This window comes from Littorina saxatilis, linkage group LG12 (assembly GCF_037325665.1).
Source record: "Littorina saxatilis isolate snail1 linkage group LG12, US_GU_Lsax_2.0, whole genome shotgun sequence".
Taxonomy (NCBI): domain Eukaryota; kingdom Metazoa; phylum Mollusca; class Gastropoda; order Littorinimorpha; family Littorinidae; genus Littorina; species Littorina saxatilis.
This window is the reverse complement of record NC_090256.1, coordinates 25,362,372-25,386,175: the sequence shown is the minus strand read 5'-3', so window position 1 is coordinate 25,386,175 and position 23,804 is coordinate 25,362,372. Positions and strand designations below refer to the sequence as shown.

The 23,804-nt window shown below is 45.7% G+C and overlaps 1 protein-coding gene across 1 annotated transcript in view; it reads right to left on the bottom strand.

The window, feature by feature from the left end:
* Positions 1-23,804, bottom strand: part of LOC138983054 (uncharacterized) — a gene marked incomplete at its 5' end in the record, with an annotated part of 181,271 nt that overhangs the window by 95,312 nt on the left and 62,155 nt on the right. Inside the window, 19 exon segments of the mRNA XM_070356456.1 lie at positions 770-951; positions 1,611-1,722; positions 3,117-3,253; positions 11,031-11,262; positions 11,957-12,091; positions 12,298-12,449; positions 13,129-13,246; positions 13,582-13,794; positions 14,338-14,419; positions 15,788-15,897; positions 16,443-16,517; positions 17,045-17,250; positions 17,669-17,736; positions 18,834-18,943; positions 19,556-19,749; positions 20,573-20,708; positions 21,268-21,413; positions 22,119-22,242; positions 23,492-23,614. Coding sequence (XP_070212557.1) covers positions 770-951; positions 1,611-1,722; positions 3,117-3,253; positions 11,031-11,262; positions 11,957-12,091; positions 12,298-12,449; positions 13,129-13,246; positions 13,582-13,794; positions 14,338-14,419; positions 15,788-15,897; positions 16,443-16,517; positions 17,045-17,250; positions 17,669-17,736; positions 18,834-18,943; positions 19,556-19,749; positions 20,573-20,708; positions 21,268-21,413; positions 22,119-22,242; positions 23,492-23,614 — 2,655 coding nt within the window.

Sequence of the window (23,804 nt, the reverse complement as noted above, 5' to 3'; positions counted from 1 at the left end):
TTGAAATGACAAACTGGCGGCTAAATTGTGAAAAAAGGGAAACTGGATTACACGGGTTCACAATGCCTCAGAGGTAAGATAAACCACGCAAAAATAAATTCTTTGAAAATTGTTCGCTCTTTACGGAGGGCACCTAGAATGTTCTCAAGCGGTGAGTGTTTAAATGAAATGGTGTTTGTACTGTGTGTAAAGCCTGACAGTATCTGTGATGGTTTACGGGAGGGCTTACTGTGCCTTTTATATCCTTTTTGTGTTTATTGGTCTGAAACTAAAAAAATAAATCATGTTTTTGTTGTTGTCGCACAAATGGGTTTTTACAATTGTTTGACCGTTTATACCACGCCATTTAGGCAGCCATACGCCGATTTCGAGGGATGCACGCTTGATAATTTTGTGTTTTCATAACCCTGCGAACTCTGACATAGATTACAGGATTTTTTTCCGTGTGCAATCGGTCTTGTGCTTGCATGAACACATAAAGGGGGATAAGGCACTAGCAGGTCTGCACATAAGTTGACCTGGGATAGGGAAAATCTCCACCCTTAACCAACCGAGACTCCCACACTTAACCTTGTGCATGGGAGGCCAACGAAGACAATATTCTTCTTCTGCTTCGTTCATGGGCTGACACTCCCACGTTCACTCATGTTTTCTCACAAGTGGGATTCTACGTGTATGACCGTTTTCACCCCCCCCCCCCCCCCCCTTCGGGCAGCCATATTCCGCTTTCAGGGCGACAATATGATTAATTCAGAATTTCTCCTTTTACCTGCAGGACACTGGAAAATTCGCTCCATCACAGGCATGTTCATCAACTGCATGGAGCTGCTGATTTCTCGCAGAGTAAGCAAGAGTTTCAGGTACCCACGCCACGCTCTGTCCACCGCCGCACGCGAGCAGTTCCTGGCTGTGTTCTTGTACAAACACTCAACTGGTCCACTGTACCAGTACCTGTAAGCAAGAAAAATTGGTATGGTTACAGTTTTTGACTGTACGGTACAGGAACTACAAATAAACCAGAAAACATAGAAGTCAGCGCATGTAAGCTATTTCATACAATAGTCAAGCACCAGACTGTGAGGCAGACAAATTAACAGACACAAAACAAGCTTGAAAACAAACACAGACGTACACAAAAATACACACATTCATCAACACATTTTCCCCCCTGACAAGTAACTGTTTTTGCAATTATTTTTTCTCCTTTTTGTTGACAAGAAGTCAACACAAACAACAAAAGATGAAATAAGACAGACTGACACACCAATAACAACAACAACCAACAAGAAGTAAAGAAACAAAGAAATAAACAATGAAACAAACAACACCACCCACCAACCAATTAAACCAAAAACAAACATACCCTATTCACTCTCTGCAATAAATTGAAGTTTTGAAGTGAAACAGTTTGGACCCCCCCCCCCCCCCCCCTTTTTTTAATATCCTGTTTTCTCAGATTTTCTGTTCATAAACTTTGTAAATTTACCTCCATTTTAAGACTCCCTCCTTGAAGGTCTTATAGGAGGCAGGGAGGGGGGGAGTGGGGGGGGGGATGGGGTGGGGGTGTTCCATTGCACAAAGTAAACTGTCACCACATAAAACAAACTTACCCACAAGCATCTTTCACCTCAGCCAGACCGTACACAGCATACAAGTCAGAGGAACACTTGCTGTTGGCCTCAGGGTCGAAGCACTCATTGGAAACAACACTGCCGTAATACTCTGTGAAGGAGTCATACAGTGTTGATCCATTGTCCATTCATACATGTCATTGTCAATCAGCAACAATTTGCTCAACTAAAAAACCTTTGATAAGTTAACTGAATTAAAAAAACAAAAAAAACAAGCATAAAATAGCAACAATTTGCTCAACTAAAAAACCTTTGATAAGTTAACTGAATTAAAAAAACAAAAAACAAGCATAAAATACAAAAGAGACACAAGCACTTTGACCTACAGTTTTCTTTAAAGTATTTACATTACACACACACGGAAATGAGAAGATGAGAGAGAACCTAGCTTCCTTTACAGTTGGGGTCTTGGTAACATAGATAGATCTATGGTTAATTACCATTGCATACAGAGAATGTTTATTTGAGCCCATACAACTAAACATACCAAAGAAAACAAGATCCATAAACATCCTATAGTGTGTACACTACTGAGGCACATGATTGTGATAGAAAAGAAACAACAACATAGTTATACAGGTGAAAGAGTGCAAATTGATAAATAAACGCAAAAGTAAATAAATATATAAATAAATGAATTAATCAATACATCAATAACGCAATGAAACGCAGAGCAGCGCAACGCCATGCAATTGAACAAAAAGTGATAGAACATAACATAATATCATAGGTCAAGTACTCGTATGCCAGTACGTTCAAGGATTCAAGGTTTCATGTCACAGCCCTATCTGTGAAAACAGTTCTATATACACACTATCTCAGATCTGCCCAGCCTTTTGCGTGGGATGAAACTATCCCTCCACTCGAACACATACCATAACTCAACATCCTGACTGCGTCCTGCGCAGAGTTGTAATTTTTTTTTTTTATCAATTAACTAATTTCGCAAATGGACACCAGTGGCTTTTTAAGAAATTAATGATAAAAACTTCCCCCTCTCCACACAAAATGCAACTAGCCTGCTTATTTGTTTATATGTGGGAGTGGAGGCATGAGTTTATCCCATGTAAAAGCAAGGCCAGATCTGCGATGGTGAGCGAAATCCTTTATACAGGAAGGACTGTGCCTTTAATGAAAATCTCAGGCCCTCTAGGGGCATGGATGAACTCGTACGTAAATCACCAATAAATAATAACGTCCCCATTGCCCCCCACCACCAAACAAAAACAACAATGTTAGACCACACAGCACTTTCCCATTCAAACCATTCAGAAACACAGAAGCCATTATGCACCTGTAAGTATGTTTCAACCTCCTGACAGTAAAGTTATATTTACACATGTAAACAAACAAGAAAATCCATGCAGCAAAATCATGTTGGTCACGCGCGCGCACACACACAGACACATACATACACACCACCACCACCACAACCAAATCCACCACCACCCACACTAATACCACCACCACCAACAACATGTGTACCTCCACAGCGGGACGCTGGTTCTGTGAGAATAGTTCCATTGTATCTGTTGAGAACTTCAAACACCTTGACCCTAGGACAAGACACCTCCAGCGACTTCAGTGTCTGCTGGATACACTTGCCCCTTTCGATGTACTCACTGAAAAAGATAAAAACAGATTTCAGTTAAAAAAGTTACAGTGGTACCTGTGATGCCAAGCCCCTCTGCTGAGAGGACACCTCCCAATAAAAGATAAGTGTACCATCTGTGTACTAATTTATTTTGACTAAAATATACCTATTGAGCTAGGCCACCTGCAATGTAAGGTCATTGTTGGCTGGTTCTAAGGGTGTCCTTTCATCACAGGTACCTCTGTACTGAAGACAGTCAAACCTCACAGGAAATAAATTAGTTTTTTTCCAACCCCATCTAATATTTACATGTATCCAACAGAATTGAAGAGAAATTCTTTGCTGATGGCTCTGCTGACTGTGAACTTCGCGGTTGTTGATCTCATTGCCAGAAACTCAAGCATTTCATTGTTACCAAACAATGCACAAAAGCACCAAAAATGAGTAAACCTGTCAACAACAACAAAAATAACAACAACAAAAACACTTGTATGAGTCAAAAATTCACGTTGTACGTTTCAAGTTTTATTAAAAACTAACGGGCACGGGAACATTCTTTTCAAATGTTAGATAAACTGTAAGGCTTCTTTTTAAGCCTACTGTCTATATGATACTTACCGAGACAGTACTATTCTTGCACATTATCTATTATAGGCCGAAAAAATTGGACAAAACGCTGCGTGGGTACAATTATCTCCCATAACCATGCGCCACCGTGGATCCCAAGCACTGTCTGAGTGCTTCCCCCTTACAGGATGTAGGTGGCGCGTCCTCTTTCTTTATGAGCTGCAGACCCTCAAAAAGCCCATAACATATCAAGAGGGGAGGCGGGAGGGAAACTCTAATAGTACTGTCTCGGTAAGTATCATATAGACAGTAGGCTTAAAAAGAAGCCTTACAGTCAATATAACACTTACCTCGACAGTACTATTCTTGCACAGAATACCAGAGTGGTGTGAGGGTGATATGTAGAGTATTAAACTCCTTAATCAAAATCACTTAAATCCAAGGATTAAGATACCCAGGCAATTTTCGAACAGTACTACCGTAAAAGAAAATATACCCAAGAAAAATACCTTAGACTGACGTGACCATGCTGGCAACCACTGCTTTGGCAATGCCATACGACTGGTCAAGCCTGAGACTGGAAAAGTCTCGCATATAGTGGTTAATAAACGTGGCTGGAGTCTTTCAGAACGCGACCGCCATTATGCTTTGGAGCGAGGCACCCCGCACGTGCGCCAACGAGGAGCCGATAGCCCGAATCTCGTGTGCCCTGATGTCAGGGACCACATCCACTTGAGCATGAACATAAGCCTGTTTGATAAGCAAGGTCAGCCAACGAGCTAAAGTTTGTCTAGAAATATCCGATTGGTACTTCGGATTAAGCGAGACAAACAGTGACCGCTTAGAAGACCGAAAGCTACGTGTTCTATCCAGGTACACTCTAAGGGCACGTACTGGGCAGAGGAAGCGATCAGGGTCATCATGTTCAAGAGTGGGAGCCAAGGCTTGAATGACTACTGGTTTGGACAACTCCGAGGCATTCTGATTCTTGGCTCGAAAGTCTGGTAGGAAAGCCAACGTCACCTGATGTGTGGTGAACTCAATGTCAAATTCCAGGCCACTCAAAGCTTGAATACCACTGAGTCTACGGCAAGTGGCTAAAGCGATGAGGAACACAGTCTTAAAAGTCAGGAACTTGATACTAATGCCTGCCAGGGGTTCAAACTCCTTGCTACGCAGGAGTTTGAGAACCAGGAAGACATCCCACTTGGGAAATGAAACCCGAGGTTTAGACACCGCTGCATTGCTAATACCCGAAAGGACATTAGCGATGAGGGAGGAACTGATCAAGTGTTCAGGTCTGCGACCAGTAGCAGCCGCAATCGTGGAAGTGATGGCAGATTTGTATCCAAGAAGAGTCTTAGAAGAAAGACTCTTCTTTTGATACACTTCCACCAGGAAGTTGGCCAAGTCCTGTGTTGAGGGATAAAGCGGCTTTATCCCCTTGGACAAGGCGAAGGAGGCCCAAGCTCTCCAGCGTAAGTCGTAGAGCTGATTAGTTGATCGCCTCTTAGCGTTCAAGGAAAACTCTACTGAACTCTTGTGCAATCCTAGTGCAAGCAGTTTGGAGCGCACAAGAGCCATGCGGTCAAGCACAGACTCTCTGGACGTGGATGAGGGAGGCCTGATCGAGGCTGGAGCAGACTTCCCCCGTCCAGATTCAGAGGTAGAGGGTCTACGTGGGTGAGACCGCGAAGATCTGGAAACCACGGAGCTGTTGGCCAGTAAGGCGCAACCAAAATCAGTCTTGGCCGTTCCTGCAGATACTTTGCCAGTACCCTCGGAATCAGAGATGTCGGGGGATAGGCGTAAGCATCGAGGAGCCTCCACGAGAGAGTGAATGCGTCCACGTGGAACGCATTCGTGTCTCGAAAGGGGCTGACGTACCTGGGAAGCCGAGCGCTGAATCGAGTTGCGAACAGATCGATCAGAGGACGGTCCCACCTTGCCCACAGACGCCGTAGAACGTTGTGAGCGATGGTCCATTCTGTGGGGAGAACCTGATCGCCCCGACTGAGAATGTCGGCCAGGGCGTTCAGTTTCCCCGGAACGAATTGGACTGACATCCGGACCTGATTGGTCTGGCACCAGAGCAGAATCTCCTCCGCTAACAGGGAGAGGGACCGAGAATTGGTGCCCCCCTGGTGGCGAAGGTAAGCTAGGCATGTGGTGTTGTCCCCGTGGACCAACACATCCTGATCCCGAATCAGGAGGCGAAACTCCAGCAGAGCCCGACGAACCGCCTCCAACTCTAGAAAGTTGATGTGTAGGAGGGACTCCTCCTGGGTCCAGACCCCCTGGGCCTCGTGCAGGTCCAGGTGGGCCCCCCAACCCCGCGTAGAAGCGTCGGTGTACAGGAAGAGAGACGGCCGTCTCGGTTGGATAGGCACCGCAGAGTTGAGCCAGATCGGGTCCAGCCATTGGACTACAGCCTCGTGAAACCAAGGCCCGATCTGGACCAACTCGGTGTAATCGAGAGGCCTGGAAGTCCGATCTGCTACTGCCCGTTGCAGGGGACGTTTGTGTAGCCTTGCAAGGGGCAGCAGCAGAGCGACAGACTCCATGGAACCCAACAGTTCCGCCAGCCGTCTGTGAGGAACAGCGCGGCAAGCCTGAATGGAGAGGATCTTTCGCCTCAGGGAGAGGATTCTGTCCGGGGAGGGAGACACAGTGTAAAGCACTGTGTCGAACGCCATCCCCAAGTAGCAAAACTGCTGGGCTGGCACGAGGTCCGACTTGTGCCACTGTATCTGGAACCCCAAAGCATGGGTCCGGTCCAGGACCTGCCGGGTGTGTTGGAGGCATTGATCGCGAGACTGGGCCAGGGTGAGCCAATCGTCCAAATATTGACGCAGACGCACACCCTGAGCTCTGACCAACGCCGCCAGCTCCTTGACCACCTTTGTAAAAATCAGCGGGGCCAAGGACAGGCCGAATGGGAGGGCCCGAAACTCGAACACTGTGCCCTCCCAAACAAACCGGAGCAGATGTCGGTACCCCGGGGCCACCAGGATGTGGAAGTAAGCATCCTGGAGGTCCACAGACGTGGCCCAATCGTTTGGCCGGATGGCCAACCGGACCGACGAAGGGGTTTCCATCTTGAACTTGCACCTGCGAAGGTACAAGTTCAAGGTGGAGAGGTCCAACACCGGCCTGAACCTGCCGTCCTTTTTGGGGACGGTGAACAGGCGGGAGTAGAACCCCGGAGAAGGCTGAGAAAGGGGGTAGACAGCCTTCTTCTCGACCAACGAGTTCACCTCGTCTTGAAGAGCCTGCCATCTGGCAGGGTCTCGAGGAGGGGGGAACGTCAAAGGTAGAGCGGACAATGGAGGTTGTGACGACAGCGGTAGAGAAAACCCCGACCCCACCACCCTCAAGATAAACTGGTTGGAGACCAGTCTGCCCCACATGTCGCGGGCCCGAAAAAGGGAACCGACGGACGAAAGAGGGGCAACTTGAGGGGGCGTCAACGTAGGGCCGGGACTCACTGAAAATTCTGCTGGCGGGCAGGCGCAGGCTTGCGACCACCCCCCTGGTGGTGCTGCTTACCCTTACCTGTCTGAGCACCCTTCTTCTTGCGCTTGGGAGCACGAGAAGCCGGGGCCGCAGGGGGGAACGCGACAGGCGCCTGAGAGGAGGAAGAAGGAGGCAGTGAAACTGGCTTCTTCTTCTTCTTCTTCTGAGGCTGGGAGCTGGAGGTGACTGTAGCACTTCTCTTACTCCCCGCCGACGTCGCCGAAGCAGCGAGGCCAACCATCAGAGAATCAGTGTTCCTCTGGCGTGTGGACTCCACCACAGAACGGACAGTGCCCGGATGAAAGAGGGAAGAAGGCTGAGGAAACGTGTTCCTCAGACTCTTCCTCATATCCGGAGGCACTAAAGAAGTAGCCAGAAAATGATCACGGAACAGGGCCAACAAGTGGACCCGTGTTCCAATGGCCAATTCTGCCGCAGTCGTCACGCACGATCGCACGGCATGCAAAGCCCGATCCACTCGAACCGTGTCAAGGACCCGAGTGGAATCGGACTCTGCCCGATCGGGAGGGTCCAACAGTGTGGACAGCGTGCTCATCCATGTCAAGGCCTGTGATTGGGCCTCGACAATGGAAGAAACGGTGGCCTCAAGATTGTGGAACGAAGCAGAGCTCAGTTCCACCTTCTTGACCGAAGGCACCTCCCCAACGAACACATCACCGTCAGCCCCACCCTGAACACTCGAAGTCTGGAAAGGGAGAGTTCGAGAGTCAAAGGGAAAAGGGAGGGACGAAACAGATTGGACACGAGGAAACAGTGGAGGTGCGCCTCCCGAAGGAAAGCACGGCACTGAATCCGCGTCCTCCCGAGGAACATAGGTCGCGTTCGCACGTGAATCTGTACTCCTCAGGCGATGTGCTGCCGCTTCCACCGTGGCACTAAGACTAGGGTGGAACGCGAATTGCTGGCGGCCGGATCGTTCATAAAACGAGCCGCCGGCAGACGCGGCGTGTGCCTCCCGCGCCCGGGCCGAAGCGGACTCCAAGGACGAGAGGGCGTCGGAGGGAAGGACGTCCTGAAACTGTTCAAACGTCCTTCTAGCTGTGCGAGGGAGAGCCTCCTGCCTCTCGTCCTCAGACTCCACGTCCTGTGTGTCAACCGAAGGGTTGGGAACACTAGACGACAGACGCTTAAGAGAGGCATCCGTGGCGTCAAGACGCCGCGTGATGTCTGTCATGTACTGTTGGAAAGTACGAAGCATAGCTTCGGAAGTTCCATCAGAAACCGGCAAGGGTAGAGGATCAGTGTTAACCTCAGGGCGACCCTGATCCTCCTCCCCATCGTCCTCTGACTCACTCTCCTCTTCACTTCCCGACAACTCCTCAACAGCAGGAGTGTAGGAAGCTTGAGGGGGAGGAGCCGAAAGTGATGAAGTAGGCTGTGACGAAACGCCCACTGAAGCAAGAGGCCGCGAAGACCCCTGCCCCAAAGACGAAACGTCTCCAGCAGCCGAAGGGAGAGAACAACAAAAACCCTGCGACTGTTGGGTCAGTCCAGCCAACGAACCCCCGCCATTTATAGACTGAACAGGGACCCATCGGGTCTGATCAGAAAAGAAATGGTCCGGTCCGGTCGGGGGTGCCGATCCGGTCCGGTCGGGTGGTCCGGTGTTCCGGTGGTCCGGTCCGGTCCGGTGGTCCGGTCCGGTCCCGTACCATCCGGAGGTCCCGTTCGGCACAGAACCATCCTACCCACAAAAGTGTTCGGGTGGTTCGGTCCGGACGTGGAAACACCGTACCATCCGGACCCGTAGGTCCGGTGGTCCGGTGTGTTCCGGTTCGGTGCCAGACCACCCGGACCAACAGAGGTGGTCGGGTGGTCCGGTCCCGACCGGACCACTGGTCCCGTACCGTACCATCCGGACCCGTAGGTCCGGTGGTCCGGTGTGTTCCGGTTCGGTGCCAGACCACCCGGACCAACAGAGGTGGTCGGGTGGTCCGGTCCCGACCGGACCACTGGTCCCGTACCGTACCATCCGGACCCGTAGGTCCGGGGGTCCGGCAAGGGCCAGAGGTACTGTCCCGCACCGGACCCTAAGGTCCGGTATGGTCCCGTACCATGGGTCCCGTCCGGACCAAACCCGGAGGTCAAGTCCAGTCGGGACCCGTGGGTCCGGTTCGATCCCGACCCGTAAGCCTGGACCGTTCCGGACCCTTGGTCCGGACCATCCGTCACCCGAACACCAGACGCTAAGGAATGGTGTGGGGTCAAGACGGTCCGGTCGGAGGTGTCGGTCTGAGCAACAGAAACAATGTTCCCGTCGCCCTGACCATTCGACAGAAGTACCACGTTCTGTCGAACACCTCCACGTCCAGTAACTAGTCGGCCGGAGCGTTTCATAGAGGGACAGCCACCAGTCACACGGACGTCAGAGGGAACCGTAGTAGCAGTGGTCGTAGGCACGAAGCCTGAAACCCCTGCCCCCACAGGACCGCCCTGAACGGGGTCAATTCGCATCCCAACCCCAGCGGGGAGGGAATTCATAGACCCCGTCATCTCCTCCGATCTCCCCCCCCATGAGTCCGAGACTACTGTCGAAACAGCAGTAGACGACCCAGCGAGGGAGTTCAGAGGAGGACCCGTGTCCCTCCTGGCTTCCACAGCGGTGGAAACCGAGGAGGGCACAGGAGAGGCACCGGAAAAGAAAGAAGTCGAAACCTGAGTCTCTCCCGTAGCCCCTAGATCAGATTCACCAACCCCCAAAGAGGGTTGGGAATCGACCCGCCCCCGGATTCGAGCCAGGGAGGAGAAGGAAACCTTCCCCCCAGGCTTGAAACCGGGAGGAGCTGAAGCCTGAGACTGAGGGCCGGACAACGGCGTCGAAGGGGGGGAAGCGTGTTCCACGGAAGGAGGAGAAAGACGCTTTTTCTTTCCCCTCGACCTTCCCCGAACCTTCGACGGCGCAGCCCCGCCCGAAGTCCCAGGTTCAAGCCCAGCCTGTTTGAGCAAGCTCGCATTGAGCTTGCTCAAACAGGCTTTCTCCGCCCTCCCTCGCCGCAAACGCAAAGCGTTTGGGGAGGGAGAGTCGGAGCGCCGAAAGGTCCCCCTGTCCGTGCGCAAAACATGACGCTGTGCGCCCGGAGAAGGGTTGCCCCCGGCAGACTCTGGTTCCGTAGAACCAGAGCCCAAAACAAGACGAGACATCCTACCTCGCCCTGTACGTACCCTTAAAAAATCGAGAATTAACAAAATTCAAAGAAAATTAGGTCAATACTCAAGTGAATGAGGCGAAACGAGAAGCAGACGACCGGTCACCACGAAGTAGGACGGTAGGGACGGTAGGCACGCCGAGTCCGCCACACAACAACGGAGGCACAAGTTGGAAGAAAAACAACGTAGCCTCAAGCCAGAAGTGGAATAACACACAAAAATCCAACAGGTGGTAATCCACACAGAAAAGAAGACTCTAGAATCCAAAATAATCCGGGAGCGCAGCAGAAACACAGCCTACTGTCACGCGCGAAAAAAGAAAGAGGACGCGCCACCTACATCCTGTAAGGGGGAAGCACTCAGACAGTGCTTGGGATCCACGGTGGCGCATGGTTATGGGAGATAATTGTACCCACGCAGCGTTTTGTCCAATTTTTTCGGCCTATAATAGATAATGTGCAAGAATAGTACTGTCGAGGTAAGTGTTATATTGACTAACAAATCTACCATGAACTCAGGCCCGTGACAGTGGATCTTACAACTCTTCGACTCACTGGCAAGGTGTCTGAGCGTAGTGAGGCATGCCAGGGGTTGTTGTGGAGTACCAGCCAGGACCAGAAGTTGTGTAGTTCTCAGACCCCTGGTATGAAGGTTTGCCTGTGGTCTTATACCCTCCAGAGTAGTATGGTGTGGTAGGGTCATTTTGGTTGGACGTTTCTTGAGGGTATGGGCGTCTTGGTGTTGTGGTTTCATACTGCATAGGGCCTGAGGGTCTTGTCATCTCGTCTGTGGATACATTGGTAAACGTTCATTGTCAATATATGTATCTCCCTGATTCTGACAAGCTGAGTTGCCACAGACAACTGCATGTTCCTTATTTAACATCAATTAATCAGTCAGTCAGTCAGTCCGTCCGCCCGTCCGTCCATCCATCCGTCCATCCATCCATCCATCATTAAATCAGTCAGTCAATCAATCGACTCATTTGCCATAAAAAAATATATTAGGCAATAGAAGAAAAAACAGGAAAAAGAAAAAGAAAGACTGATGCACAGATCATGTATGGCATTTAGGAACAATAAGCATATCTTGAAATAATACAAGACTATGTTGTGTGTGGGCATATGTGACTGTGTGGGGGTGTGAGTGTGTGTGTGTGTGTGTGTGTGTGTGTGTGTGTGTGTGTGTGTGTGTGTGTGTGTGTGTGTGTGCATGCGTACATGTGTGTGTCTGTGTGTGTGTGCGTTCATGCAAACCTGCGTGTGTGTGCCTGTGTGTGTGTGTGTGTGTGTGTGTGTGTGTGTGTGTGTGTGTGTGTGTGTGTGTGTGTGTGTGTGTGTGTGTGTAACTTTTGTCCAAGATGAATGCAAACCAAGCTATATGACTTAAAACCAGAAGAAACAAGATCCAGAAGCTGTCTAAAACCTAACAAGTGCCTGTAAGACCAGGAGATCAAAGTCCAGAATTTCAAAATGCTTACCTGGGTCGTTAGGTGGACGTGTGGATCCGTCATAATTCCAATCCTGGCAGATGTACTCCGCAATGTAAAGATAGGCGTCCGGTGACTCACACAGTGGAGCTTCATCTAGTTCAGCAATCATGTCAATCTTTCTGTCTGCATTACAAAAACAACAACAAAAGACAATAATATTTCAACAAGAATAATACAAAGTAATACAAGATACAGAACTTTCAACTGAAGCAAGAGCTTTATTACTGTCTGTTTTGCAGTTTGATTAGATTCTTAAAAAGAAGGAAGTTTAAAATCAGGGGGGTCTTAAAAAAGGCGGCTACTACTGTGATATGCTTCATAAAACTCACCTGCACACTGTTCGGAGAGATTGTATTGCATGATCTGGTTGGTGAAGACCCAGCTGTCTTTCACAGCCCCTCTCTTCAGGTGTTCAACACTGCAGTCGTAAAACTGAGTCCTTGCGATGAATGATGCACATTTCAGCGACGAGATATAGTGGCTGCAAAACAAAGCGTACAACTGTGAAGATTGTACACTTAAAACCAATGAAGGAAAAAGGAATAGAAATCACACTGTAGTTTTACAAAACAGTTAAATAAAATAAAAAAGCCAAACAAAATAGAAAGAAAGAAAGAAATATTCCCTAACAAATGACAACCAACAACAAACCAGCAGAAAGCACATTTCAAACCCACCCATAAAGATAGGTGTTATGGTTTTCCATCATTGACCTGTAAAATAAATTTAGTGTAATGCACATTCAACTACAGACGAAATAAAATTGCTTATAACACTTTTCCCCTGCTAGAACCCCAGCAAAAATAAACAAGGTCACATTAGAACATTCTGCCTGTGATGAAATTATCCCAGAATGAATCAGTGGGGCAGACTACACTCCCTGCAGGAGGGATTATTGTATTACTGTGGAACCCTTCCACCCACCCCACTGAAGACCAAAACAACTGTCAACATATCAGGTCTTAATGAGGGCCTGAATTTATGCCAGAACCTTAAAATGGATCATGCAGGTACATTTATAGGCATGACTAACAACAAATCTGCTAAAACAGAGTAGTAGGATACCCCCCCCCCCCCCCCCCCCCCGAGTTTTTAAACTGGGGGGGGGGGGGGTGTATCTTAACAGAAGGTTTCAACTATATATATAAAAGCTTGCTCACTTGCAGGCAGACTCTAAAGTAGGTGCTGCCTCAGCGGCTCTGAGGGACGGTGAACATCCCTCATGCGCTAGTCGCCACAACATGTTCCATTCTGGGCAGGACGGTATTGGGAATTTTCCTAAAACAAGAAAGCATTCCACTTTTTTTATTCAGACAATGCCAAAGAAATGATAAAAACACCACCAAACACATACACAGTTTTGAAGCATGAACCTGCTTATAGCATCTTCAGATTCCCCTCCATCACAATTGCATGCAAGCACCCAAACACCATGTGACACAACACAACACACCACAAATGTAAACTCTCACACCCCCCCCCCTCCCCACACACACACACACTCACTCACTCTCTAACACTGTCCATCCCCTCCCTGAATAGGTCAGACTGAGGTCAAGTATTCAACAGATACAGACTTGCTCCAATGCTACAACACTACACCACATACATACCAGGAGGCATATCAAAGGAAATGTCATCAATGGTAATCTCCTGGTCCATGACGTTTCCAAGACCCTGGTAGAAGTATTTTCTGATGAAGGTGAGGCTCTCGTTGTTGTTCAGTTGTTGGTACCACTCCTGTTGCTCTGAGCGGTAACTGTTTGCCAACAGGTAGATCTCCGCGAAACCCCTTACACTTCCCTCCCTACAGGCAAGAAAACATACTCAGATTATATGTAGCCAACGTAAACAACAAACAAGAAAAACAGAGAGTAAAGACAAGTCGTGTGAGGCAAAATTACTACATTTAGTCAAGCTGTCGAACTCACAGAAGGAAACTGTACGCACTGCACTTTTTTCACCAAGAACGTATAGCATCGTCAGTCTCCCGCTCGTGGAAAAGGCAGTGAAATAGACTAGCCAGTATAACGCGGTAGTGGTTGGGCCGAGCAGAAAAGCACGCTTTTCTGTATCTTTATTCTTTGAACTTTCTGAGCTTGTTTTTAATCCAAACATAACATATCTATATGTTTTTGGAATCAGGAACCGACAAGGAGTAAGATGAAATTGTTTTTAAATTGATAATCAAAATTTATTTTTAATCATAATTTTCATATTTTTAATTTTCAGAGCTTGTTTTTCATACAAATATAACATGTTTATATATTTCTGGAATCAGAAAAAATGAGAATGAGAAGAAATTATTTTTGAATCGATATCTTAAAAAAAAAAAACATTCACAATTTTCAGATTTTTAATGACCAAACGATGCTGAACTTGCCACAAGAATCTGATCCGAGAGCCCGCAAAAATTGGTCCAATGTCGCTGCTTCTGAATGCAGCATTAATCTGCAACATGCACAAAATAAACAATCATTGCAAATGTTATGACACAAAACTTGAAGGTATACATTTTCTTTTTTACATCAACAACAATCAACAAACTTCAGGAAATCTATTACTAACTAGATGATTACCCGCTTCGCCGGGTACCGGCTTTGCCGGGATACCCGGCATCGCCCGGAAGAAGTAGAGCCGAAAGCCGGGTACCCGGCTTTGCCGGGTGAGCAGCGCATCGTACGCCGGCTTTGCCGGGTACCCGGCTTTGCCGGGTGAGTGGTGCACCGTATGTGATTAACGCCACACGAAGGAAGGCGCAAAACACTGGAGAAGATAAGGAAGAGTTACTGGGAATGGATGTACAGAAAAACCATAAAAACCAAAATCGGTTCAGCGCTGCGCGCCGAGAGCACATGTTGAAAATTTTCATCAACAAGATTGTGTCTGGGGTCTACCTGAATATGCCCACCAAATTTGAAGCAGATCCATCGAGAACTTTGGCCGTGCATAGCGAACAGATAGAAAGACAGACAGACAGACAGACAGACACACACAAGCCGTATATAGATATAGATAATAATAATGCATAATATTTATATAGCGCATGTATCCAGGGTTTAACCCTGCTCAAAGCGCTGTACAATCAAAATCCTACGACAACATACCATTATTTAACGTGCAATCACACACATAATTATCAATGAATAACACAATGCTCTATAAAACATTATCACAAACACACGCACGGGCACACACACGCACTACATACAACAAATTGCACAATAATACATTATCACAAACATACGCCCGCGCAAAACACATACGTGAAAAACTATGTACAGTACATGGGACAAAAGTGACCATCAGGAACGGACCAGGCTTGAAAATGTATTTCACGGTAAATGTTTGCGGAAAAGGTATGTTTTTAGTTTTGATTTGAACCGAGATAGGGAAGAGCAACTGCGAAGGTCAGCGGGCAGTGAATTCCAAACAGAAGTGGCCTGATACTTAAAGGATTTCTTTCCGTACGTTTCCAGTTTAAATTTTGGTACTTTGAGGAGCTTTTCAGAGCTGGACCTGAGAGAGCGAGAGGACTCGTAGATGCTCAGTACTGATGATAGGTATGGGGGAAGGGTGTTCTCAAAGTGCCTAAAAGAGAGACATGCAATTTTGTACTCCACCCTGGCATCAACGGGAAGCCAATGGAGCTTTTTGAGGAGAGGTGTGACGCGATGTGTTTTGCACTTACGAAGCACAACTCTAGCAGCACAGTTGAAAGCTGAAACATCTTCACAGTTGTTTCACAGTTGCTCATTTGTACAAAGAGTTTTATTTCTGCACATCTGCACACAAGAAACATTTGATAAAATTACAAACCACAGCTTCAAACTTCCTGGCTGTCTCCCTGGAACTGTTGCTGTAACGGTCTCCTAAGTCAGGGGTCCATGACATGCGTCTTGTTGTCACATTGGCCACAAATCTCAGTTCTGAAATGCAACAACAACAAAGGCGTAAGTTCAAGTAGAGTGCCACATGGTACAAGTTTATTTACAGCGTTTCGTGGTAACTCACACACACAATCAGATAGTTACAGAGTGAGAGTGAGAGAGAGAGGAGGGAGAGGGAGAGAGAGAGAGAGAGAGAGAGAGAGAGAGAGAGAGAGAGAGAGAGAGAGAGAGAGAGAGAGAGAAAAGGGGGGGGGGAGGAGAGAGAGAGAGGACACACACATACACACACAGGCACACATACACACTCACACACACAAAGCACACAAGCAGGTACACGCACACACACACACACAAGAAAGCAGGTAAGCATGCACTGATACAGAAGCACACACACAAGCAAGCAGGCAGACCAATGACAGACAGACAGACAGACAGACAGACACACAGGCAGACAGACAGAGAAAGTGGAGGGAAATAATAAGAAAACATGAGACTACAATATTATAGTTCATATCACAGAAAAGGATGATAAAGACAGAAACCACTCATTAACAACAAAGGTGTTACTGATAAAAATTCTTTACCTGGTTCCAGATCATCTGGACGAGCAGTGGTGTTATACATTGGAGCAGCAGTTGTGTACGTAGGGTACTCCATGCCTGTGATACCAGAAAGAGAAGATATATGAGTGGCCTCAGATAGCTTTATCGCACAGGACAAAACTTGTAAGTGGAAAAAACAGACACACACACACACACACACACACACACACACACACACACACATTCATATGCAAACATATACATTCACATACTCATACATGCGCATATGCATACAGACACTCTCGCAAACCCACACACGCACACGCACACAAACGCTCCACACCATCAGGTTCATTAACACAAATCCCTATAATATTAAGATTCAACATTAAGTGGTCATCACAATGCTTCCAGAAAGACATTTGTTATTTATTGATATTTTTTACTTTGATTAAGGTTTAAAATTATGTTGAAAGGGTAGCATTGTGTATAGCGGATGTTTCAGGGATCAACATATGGGAGTATGAGCAGGCAATATGGAGCGCTCAGGGGGGAGGGGGGGGGGGGTAAAAGGGTTTTGTGTACGCAATCCAACTTATTCAGACTGAACCGAACAAGAAAGGACACAACTGAAGCAAGTGTACCTGGTTGAGTGAAGTTGTAGCCAGAAATAGTCATGTTCATCTGACCCGTCTCACTCGCTCTTTTCATCCCTTCGTTGAAGAACTCGTACATTCGCCTCAGTGATTCTGCACCTCGTAGTAGAGAGTACATATATCTTGCCTGTGGGTCCGTCACTTTTTCCACGTCAACCATGTAAATTTCCACTACTGCTACCACACTTCCCACACTGAAAACAAAAAGGAAGAGATGGCTTGTATCAAGGACAATAAGGCTGAAAACAAATAAAACAAAAAAAACAGACTACAGTGCAACCCCCCCCCCCGCCCCATCCTTCCCAGTTAAAACCTAAAATAATGTGGGGAAAAATCAGGTCAATCTACACAGATTATAAACAGAAAAAAAAAATCAAGGTCTTAAAAGGGGAAGTCTGGCTTGTCATGACTGAGTGAAATATATTTGGATCAGGATTATAAACAGACAAATTGTTCATGGAAAGTGGTCCTTTATTGGGAGGAGTCTTCTCATCAGAGAACATCACAAGTACCTTTGTACCTCTGCCTACAAATCCTCTTCTATGATTTGAAGTTCTGAAATCAGATCGACAAATTTCATTGATTACATGGACAATTTTAAACTTGGCTCACCTTAATTTCGTAACTTTGCTGTGGCTGTACACACTTGACATGTTAGACATCTTGAATAATGAGTCCACCTGAACAAAATCAAAAATAAATGCATTGGCATAATACATTCAGACATAACAGAAAAAAAGCCAAGCAGAAGATGTACAAAATGGTAAACGTGAATCAACACACACACACAAAAAACGACTAAAACCTTCAAAGCATACTCTAGATATCGTTTATCACAAACTTGAATGATTTTTTTTGGTATGAATTATCAACCATAGCAATGCCGCGTAATTTAAAGATGACTTCCATCCCATGTGAACAATCTTGTAAGTCGCATCAGATCTGCCCAGGCATTCACATGGAATACATTTGGTCAAGATATTACACAAAGGACTAGGGACAGAAGGTGTTCTTAGGTAGTCATACTAGGTAAAGTGCAGAGAGCACAGATCTCTGCGGTGTGGGCTGACTGACTTGACTGACTTTTTGGGCTTAACGTCCTCTGAGGTAACTAGGACCTATATGGGACATGATTGGTTATACGATGATAAAAGTGAGGGAGCAGTGGGGGTATGTAAGCTATCATTATTATCATTACTCTTTATTGGGAGCTGTCCTCTCATCAGACATAACTTGCATCACAGATACCATTGTGTGCATGATGAACACTAACCAATTGCTGTATGCATGCAGCTGTCCTCTCATCAGACATAACTTACATCACAGATACCACTGTGTGCATGATATGAACACTAACCATTTGCTGTATGCATGCAGCTGTCCTCTCATCAGACATAACTTACATCACAGATACCACTGTGTGCATGATATGAACACTAACCATTTGCTGTATGCATGCAGCTGTCCTCTCATCAGACATAACTTGCATCACAGATACCACTGTGTACATGATATGAACACTAACCATTTGCTGTATGCGTGCAGCTGTCCTCTCATCAGACATAACTTGCATCACAGATACCACTGTGTGCATGATATGAACACTAACCATTTGCTGTATGCATGCAGCTGTCCTCTCATCAGACATAACTTGCATCACAGATACCACTGTGTGCATGATATGAACACTAACTATTTGCTGTATGCATGCAGCTGTCCTCTCATCAGACATAACTTGCATCACAGATACCACTGTGTACATGATATGAACACTAACCATTTGCTGTATGCGTGCAGCTGTCTGTCTGAACTGGTCACTTGCAGGATAAGCCATGGTTTCCATCCACTGCATGCTGCTAATGGTCACTTGGGCCATGAACATTGGGTCTGGAGAATAGAGTAAACAGAATAGAGGAAGTAGAATTAAACTGAGAATTATGCACACACACCCTCACATGCATGCACGCACACACAACGAAACACACACACACTGAAACACACACACACACACACACACACACACACACACACTCACTCACTCATTCTCTAACTCCTTCCCTCCTTCCCTCCCTCCCTCCCTCCCTCTTACTGACACACAAACTCATTCTTACCATCTCCAAAATACACACACAAAAAGACCAAGAAAAAAGTTCAAGTCAAAAAACCCACTGCACCCTCTTCACAAACAATATCCACATCTAAACCCAATCAAAACGAAATTTGCTGTTTGGTGACCAATGACTGAGGTGTATGAAGTGAAAGTTGGTGCCACCCAAACAGGTCAGAACAACCTGCAGGGTCTGATTGGTTGAAATCACAACAAACCTCAATTTCAACCAATCCAACTCTGCGGTTGACTTCCACCCGGTTGGTAACTTTCTCGTGCACATTGGCCCTGGTGCCCCAGAAGAAGATGGCGGCATTTGTATTTGCCACAAGAGTGAATGTTGGAACAAATTGAAGAAGAAGGGAAGAAAGAAGAAGAACAACAAAACTCACCCGCACTGTCTTCCTCCCTGTCGCAAACCAAGGCACGGTAGGTGTTGTTGAGGTTGACATTTGGCGTTAACTTGATGTCAGCTAGCTTGTAGTAGGTGAAGGTCAATGACAGGAAGTCCATGAGGGATTGCCGACTTGCTTCCTCACTGCAGCCACTGGTGCGACTCAGGCAGGCAACAGCTTCATCAACAGACCTGTGGAATTACAAAAAAAGACACACAAAAAACAAGAAATGTTAGTTTATGGAATGTTTCATTATAGACAAAACAAACTATTCACAAGTATGCCGACCTAGTGGTCTTTGTATCGGATAGACATATAAATAACAGTAAGACCATTAAAGAACATAACCATGGTCTTTGTATTAGACAGAACATACACATTATATAAGACAATCAAAAGGAACATATGGTCTTTGTATTACACAGGCATATGTGACCCTCCACCACGGAATGAGTCGCATGTCACCTTTGCATGATTTTCATATTTTTACATTTTCCGAAAGAGTTTTTTATGCTCTATCCAGTGGTGAAAACCGTTTTATAAGCCTGTGACTAAGGTGACCCTCACACTGTATACTAGACACTCCCCAGACTTACATTAAGCCTAGCGCAGAACCGCGCGAGGTGACATGCGACTCATTTCGTGGTGGAGGGTCACATATAAGTAATAATAAGACAATCAAAAGATTATTACTGTTTGTGCATTAAACATAATACAATTAAAATCAGACATAGTCTTTGAATCGGACAGGCATACAAGTAATAGTAAGACAATCATAAGAACATTACTGTTTGTTGCATTGAACATATTAATACAATTAAAATAAGACATGGTCTTTGTATTGGACAGACATACAAACAATAACAGTAAAAAATAAATAAAAAAGAACGTAAGTCATAAGGTGTAGACTTCTCAACAACACGATGGCAAGTGTCAAAAGGAATCAATGTTCTTTGATCCACTCAGCACAAGGATGAACAGACAGATTGGTACAAGAACTAGAGCCTTACTCACCTGCAGGCTTGCTCTGAGGACACGTTGGCTGGAGTGTAGAAAGGTGCAAGGTAGATGCTACAGTTGGTTATGTTTGGGGATCCGATGCTAACGTTGTAACATCTGTCTTCATTATTTGCAAACCTCTGTGAGTACACTGCAAGAATACAAATAAAACCAAGGAAGGTAAGTTATCGGAATGTTTAACAACAGACAAAACAAACCATTCACAAGTACGTCGCCCTGCTGATCTTTGAAATGGACAGACAAACAAATGCTTGGTACAATATAAATAGCCAATACATTGTTTTCACAGATTGCATGGAGAACTGGAACATAACACACTGACCTCATGGTAACTACAGGATATATACCAGGCTTGAGAAGAATGTTTCTGAAACAGTTGATCCTCCCTCCCTCTTTCTTTCTCTCTCTGAGACTTTCTCTGTCTGTCTGTCTGTCTGTCTGTCTGTCTGTCTGTCTCTCGCTCTCACACTGTCACTCAAACACACACACACACACACACACACACACACACACACACACACACACACACACACACACACACACACACACAAACACACACACATACACGCACACATACATTCACTATCACACACTACTGTACTGCCTTGTTAATTATAAGCTCAAGACAACTCAAAAGCAATAGAGAACAGAAACTAAACACTACAAGATTCATGGGCCTAAACACACACCGTTGCATTTGTCGACCGCCTGTTTGAACTCTGGTCCTGCAGAATAGTCCAGTACACCAAGTGCGTTGGTCAAGCTCAGGAAGTCACACTTCAGTCCCAGAGACTTCAGCACACCGTTCACTTGAGATGCTGCCAGCAAGGCCGTTCTGAAAGAAAACAACAGGGTTTAGAGCACTTACCCTGACTTTCAGACTATAAGACGATACTCTTTCCTTGATCTTGACGGTTAATACAGTGGTATTTGTGATGAAAGGACACCGTAGGGACCAACCCAAATTGTCACATTTTTCATTCATTACAAACTGGGTACCAAAAACAATGTTCACATGTGACAAATCCAAGTGGTCAATGTTTTTGAGCTTCAGGTGAATTAGAAAGTCAAATATATATATATATATATTTCATTCGCTTGCGGTTTACCAACAAGCGGCCGAAAACTCAACCAAGCTAAGTTCTTGTTACTTATTGTTTGTCTGTGCACTTAAAAGACCGTTGGGTCGACATAATTGTGATTGTAACGTATTGTTTTGTAAATAACAAACGTTCCAACAAATTACCTATCTTGTTTTTTGATTTAGAAAGTCAAAGCCAATCAGGTTGTTGTTTAATCTACTGAACCATCATGTTTTTGGATTCATATTTCCAAGGACAGCGATTGTAAACATTCACCCCAAAAGACCTAATCAATATCAATAAGTACTGCAACATCTCATGGTCAGTTTGTATCTTATGCTGTGCAATCGCAAATTCCACATCAAAAAATCTTAAAACTCTTACAAAAAGGGGGATCCACCATACAGGACCAAAATATTTTGAAGAAAAAAGTTTGTATTAAAAAGTTCACAACTCACGTGCAAGGGTTAGATGGGAATCCAAGCTCATCATCCATTTTCTCGTCAGGACGAGAAGTTGTCCAAGAGGTCATGGATGGTGGAGTCATGCTGTTTGGATTCCTGGGCGGAACAGTTGTCATATCTGTAACATAATTATACAAGTCACTTCACTAGAAAAGAAGAAAGGAAAGCTGCTTGTGGGGGGGAAATATTACTAATACAGTGTAAGAGGTTCACATTTACATGTGTACATAATACTGGTTAAATCTTGAGATGTATTTTCATTTATTCCAGTGGTGCAGTCACTCTTTAAAGAGAGTCCGTTAAATCAAAATTTTGATTATCTCCCTTGCACTACTCCTTTGTCTATATCTCTCTGTGTTTGAGGATAACTCTGGTGTGACCAGTGTGCTTGTCTTCCCCTGCCACTGAAAACGTCTGTCTTGTGTAGGGATACAAAATTTCTAATCAATAATGCAATCTTTGTATTAAACATTTAAAAGTTAGTATTTTGGAATCTTCTCCTATGTTATTAATGAATATTTATAGTATTTTGAGGCACTGAAAGTAGTTCAGTGCAAAGAATTAGTTTCGTCTGGCTACAGGATAAGACAGTGCTTATGCTGCAATTCTGCAACTTTTCCCCCCATTTTCGGGCACTTTTTCCTTTGACTCCAAGAGAGGAGCATGGTTTTAGAGATGTAGTCAACTTTGTATTGTGGCTTGTAGCCACCGGCTTCGGTCGGTAGGCGAATTGGAGGAAAGAAGAAGATCGAGATAGACACAGGAATAAAGTTTGCCATGCCAGTATTCTGCTGTTCAGTGTCACAATGTCATATGTTGTGTCCGTGAGAGATTGAGTCCAGAGTGAGTCCGTAACACATCAACATCAAGAGAAGAGAAACAAAACATTCTTTTCCGAACCTTCTACAAAAGGAACAAATGGAAAGCCATACCTGAGACAAAACTGCGACTTATTAGACTTATTGGGTTCAAGTGCTAGTCTTTCGGACGAGACGAAAAACCGAGGTCCCTTCGTGTACACTACATTGGGGTGTGCACGTTAAAGATCCCACGATTGACAAAAGGGTCTTTCCTGGCAAAATTGTATGGGCATAGATAAAAAATGTCCACCAAATACCCGTGTGACTTGGAATAATAGGCCGTGAAAAGTAAATATTCACCGTAATGGCTTGAGATTTACTGGCCGATGTGAATGCGTGATATATTGTGTAAAAAATTCCATCTCACACGGCAGAAATTAATATGTAAAGCGCTTAGAGAACGTCAAGAAGGCAGAAGAGAAAAGAGACATGGGCAGACAATTACACACAGAAACTACTAGCGCCAGTCAGATCAGGAGAAAGGTCTACTGTCAGGTATACACCTACTCATGTCAGGCCTCATTGCGTCCATGTCAGGCAACACTTCATAGTGTGCAATGTACATCAAGGCATCTGGATTCAAACACAGCGAGGTGCTATCCAGGTCATCGGAAAACTGGAAGTTGGTACCTGCACGAAACGATCATCACAGGTGATAACATTTTCATTCTACAATGGAATCCCCCTTTCAAGACCCCTACCCCCCCCCCCCCCCCCCCCCAATTTAATAAAACATGTCCCTAATTGGCCACTGCTGCTACTGAGGACGTTAAATCTGAAGTGCATCCTCACTGACTTCTCCTTAAAAGACCTTGCTTTT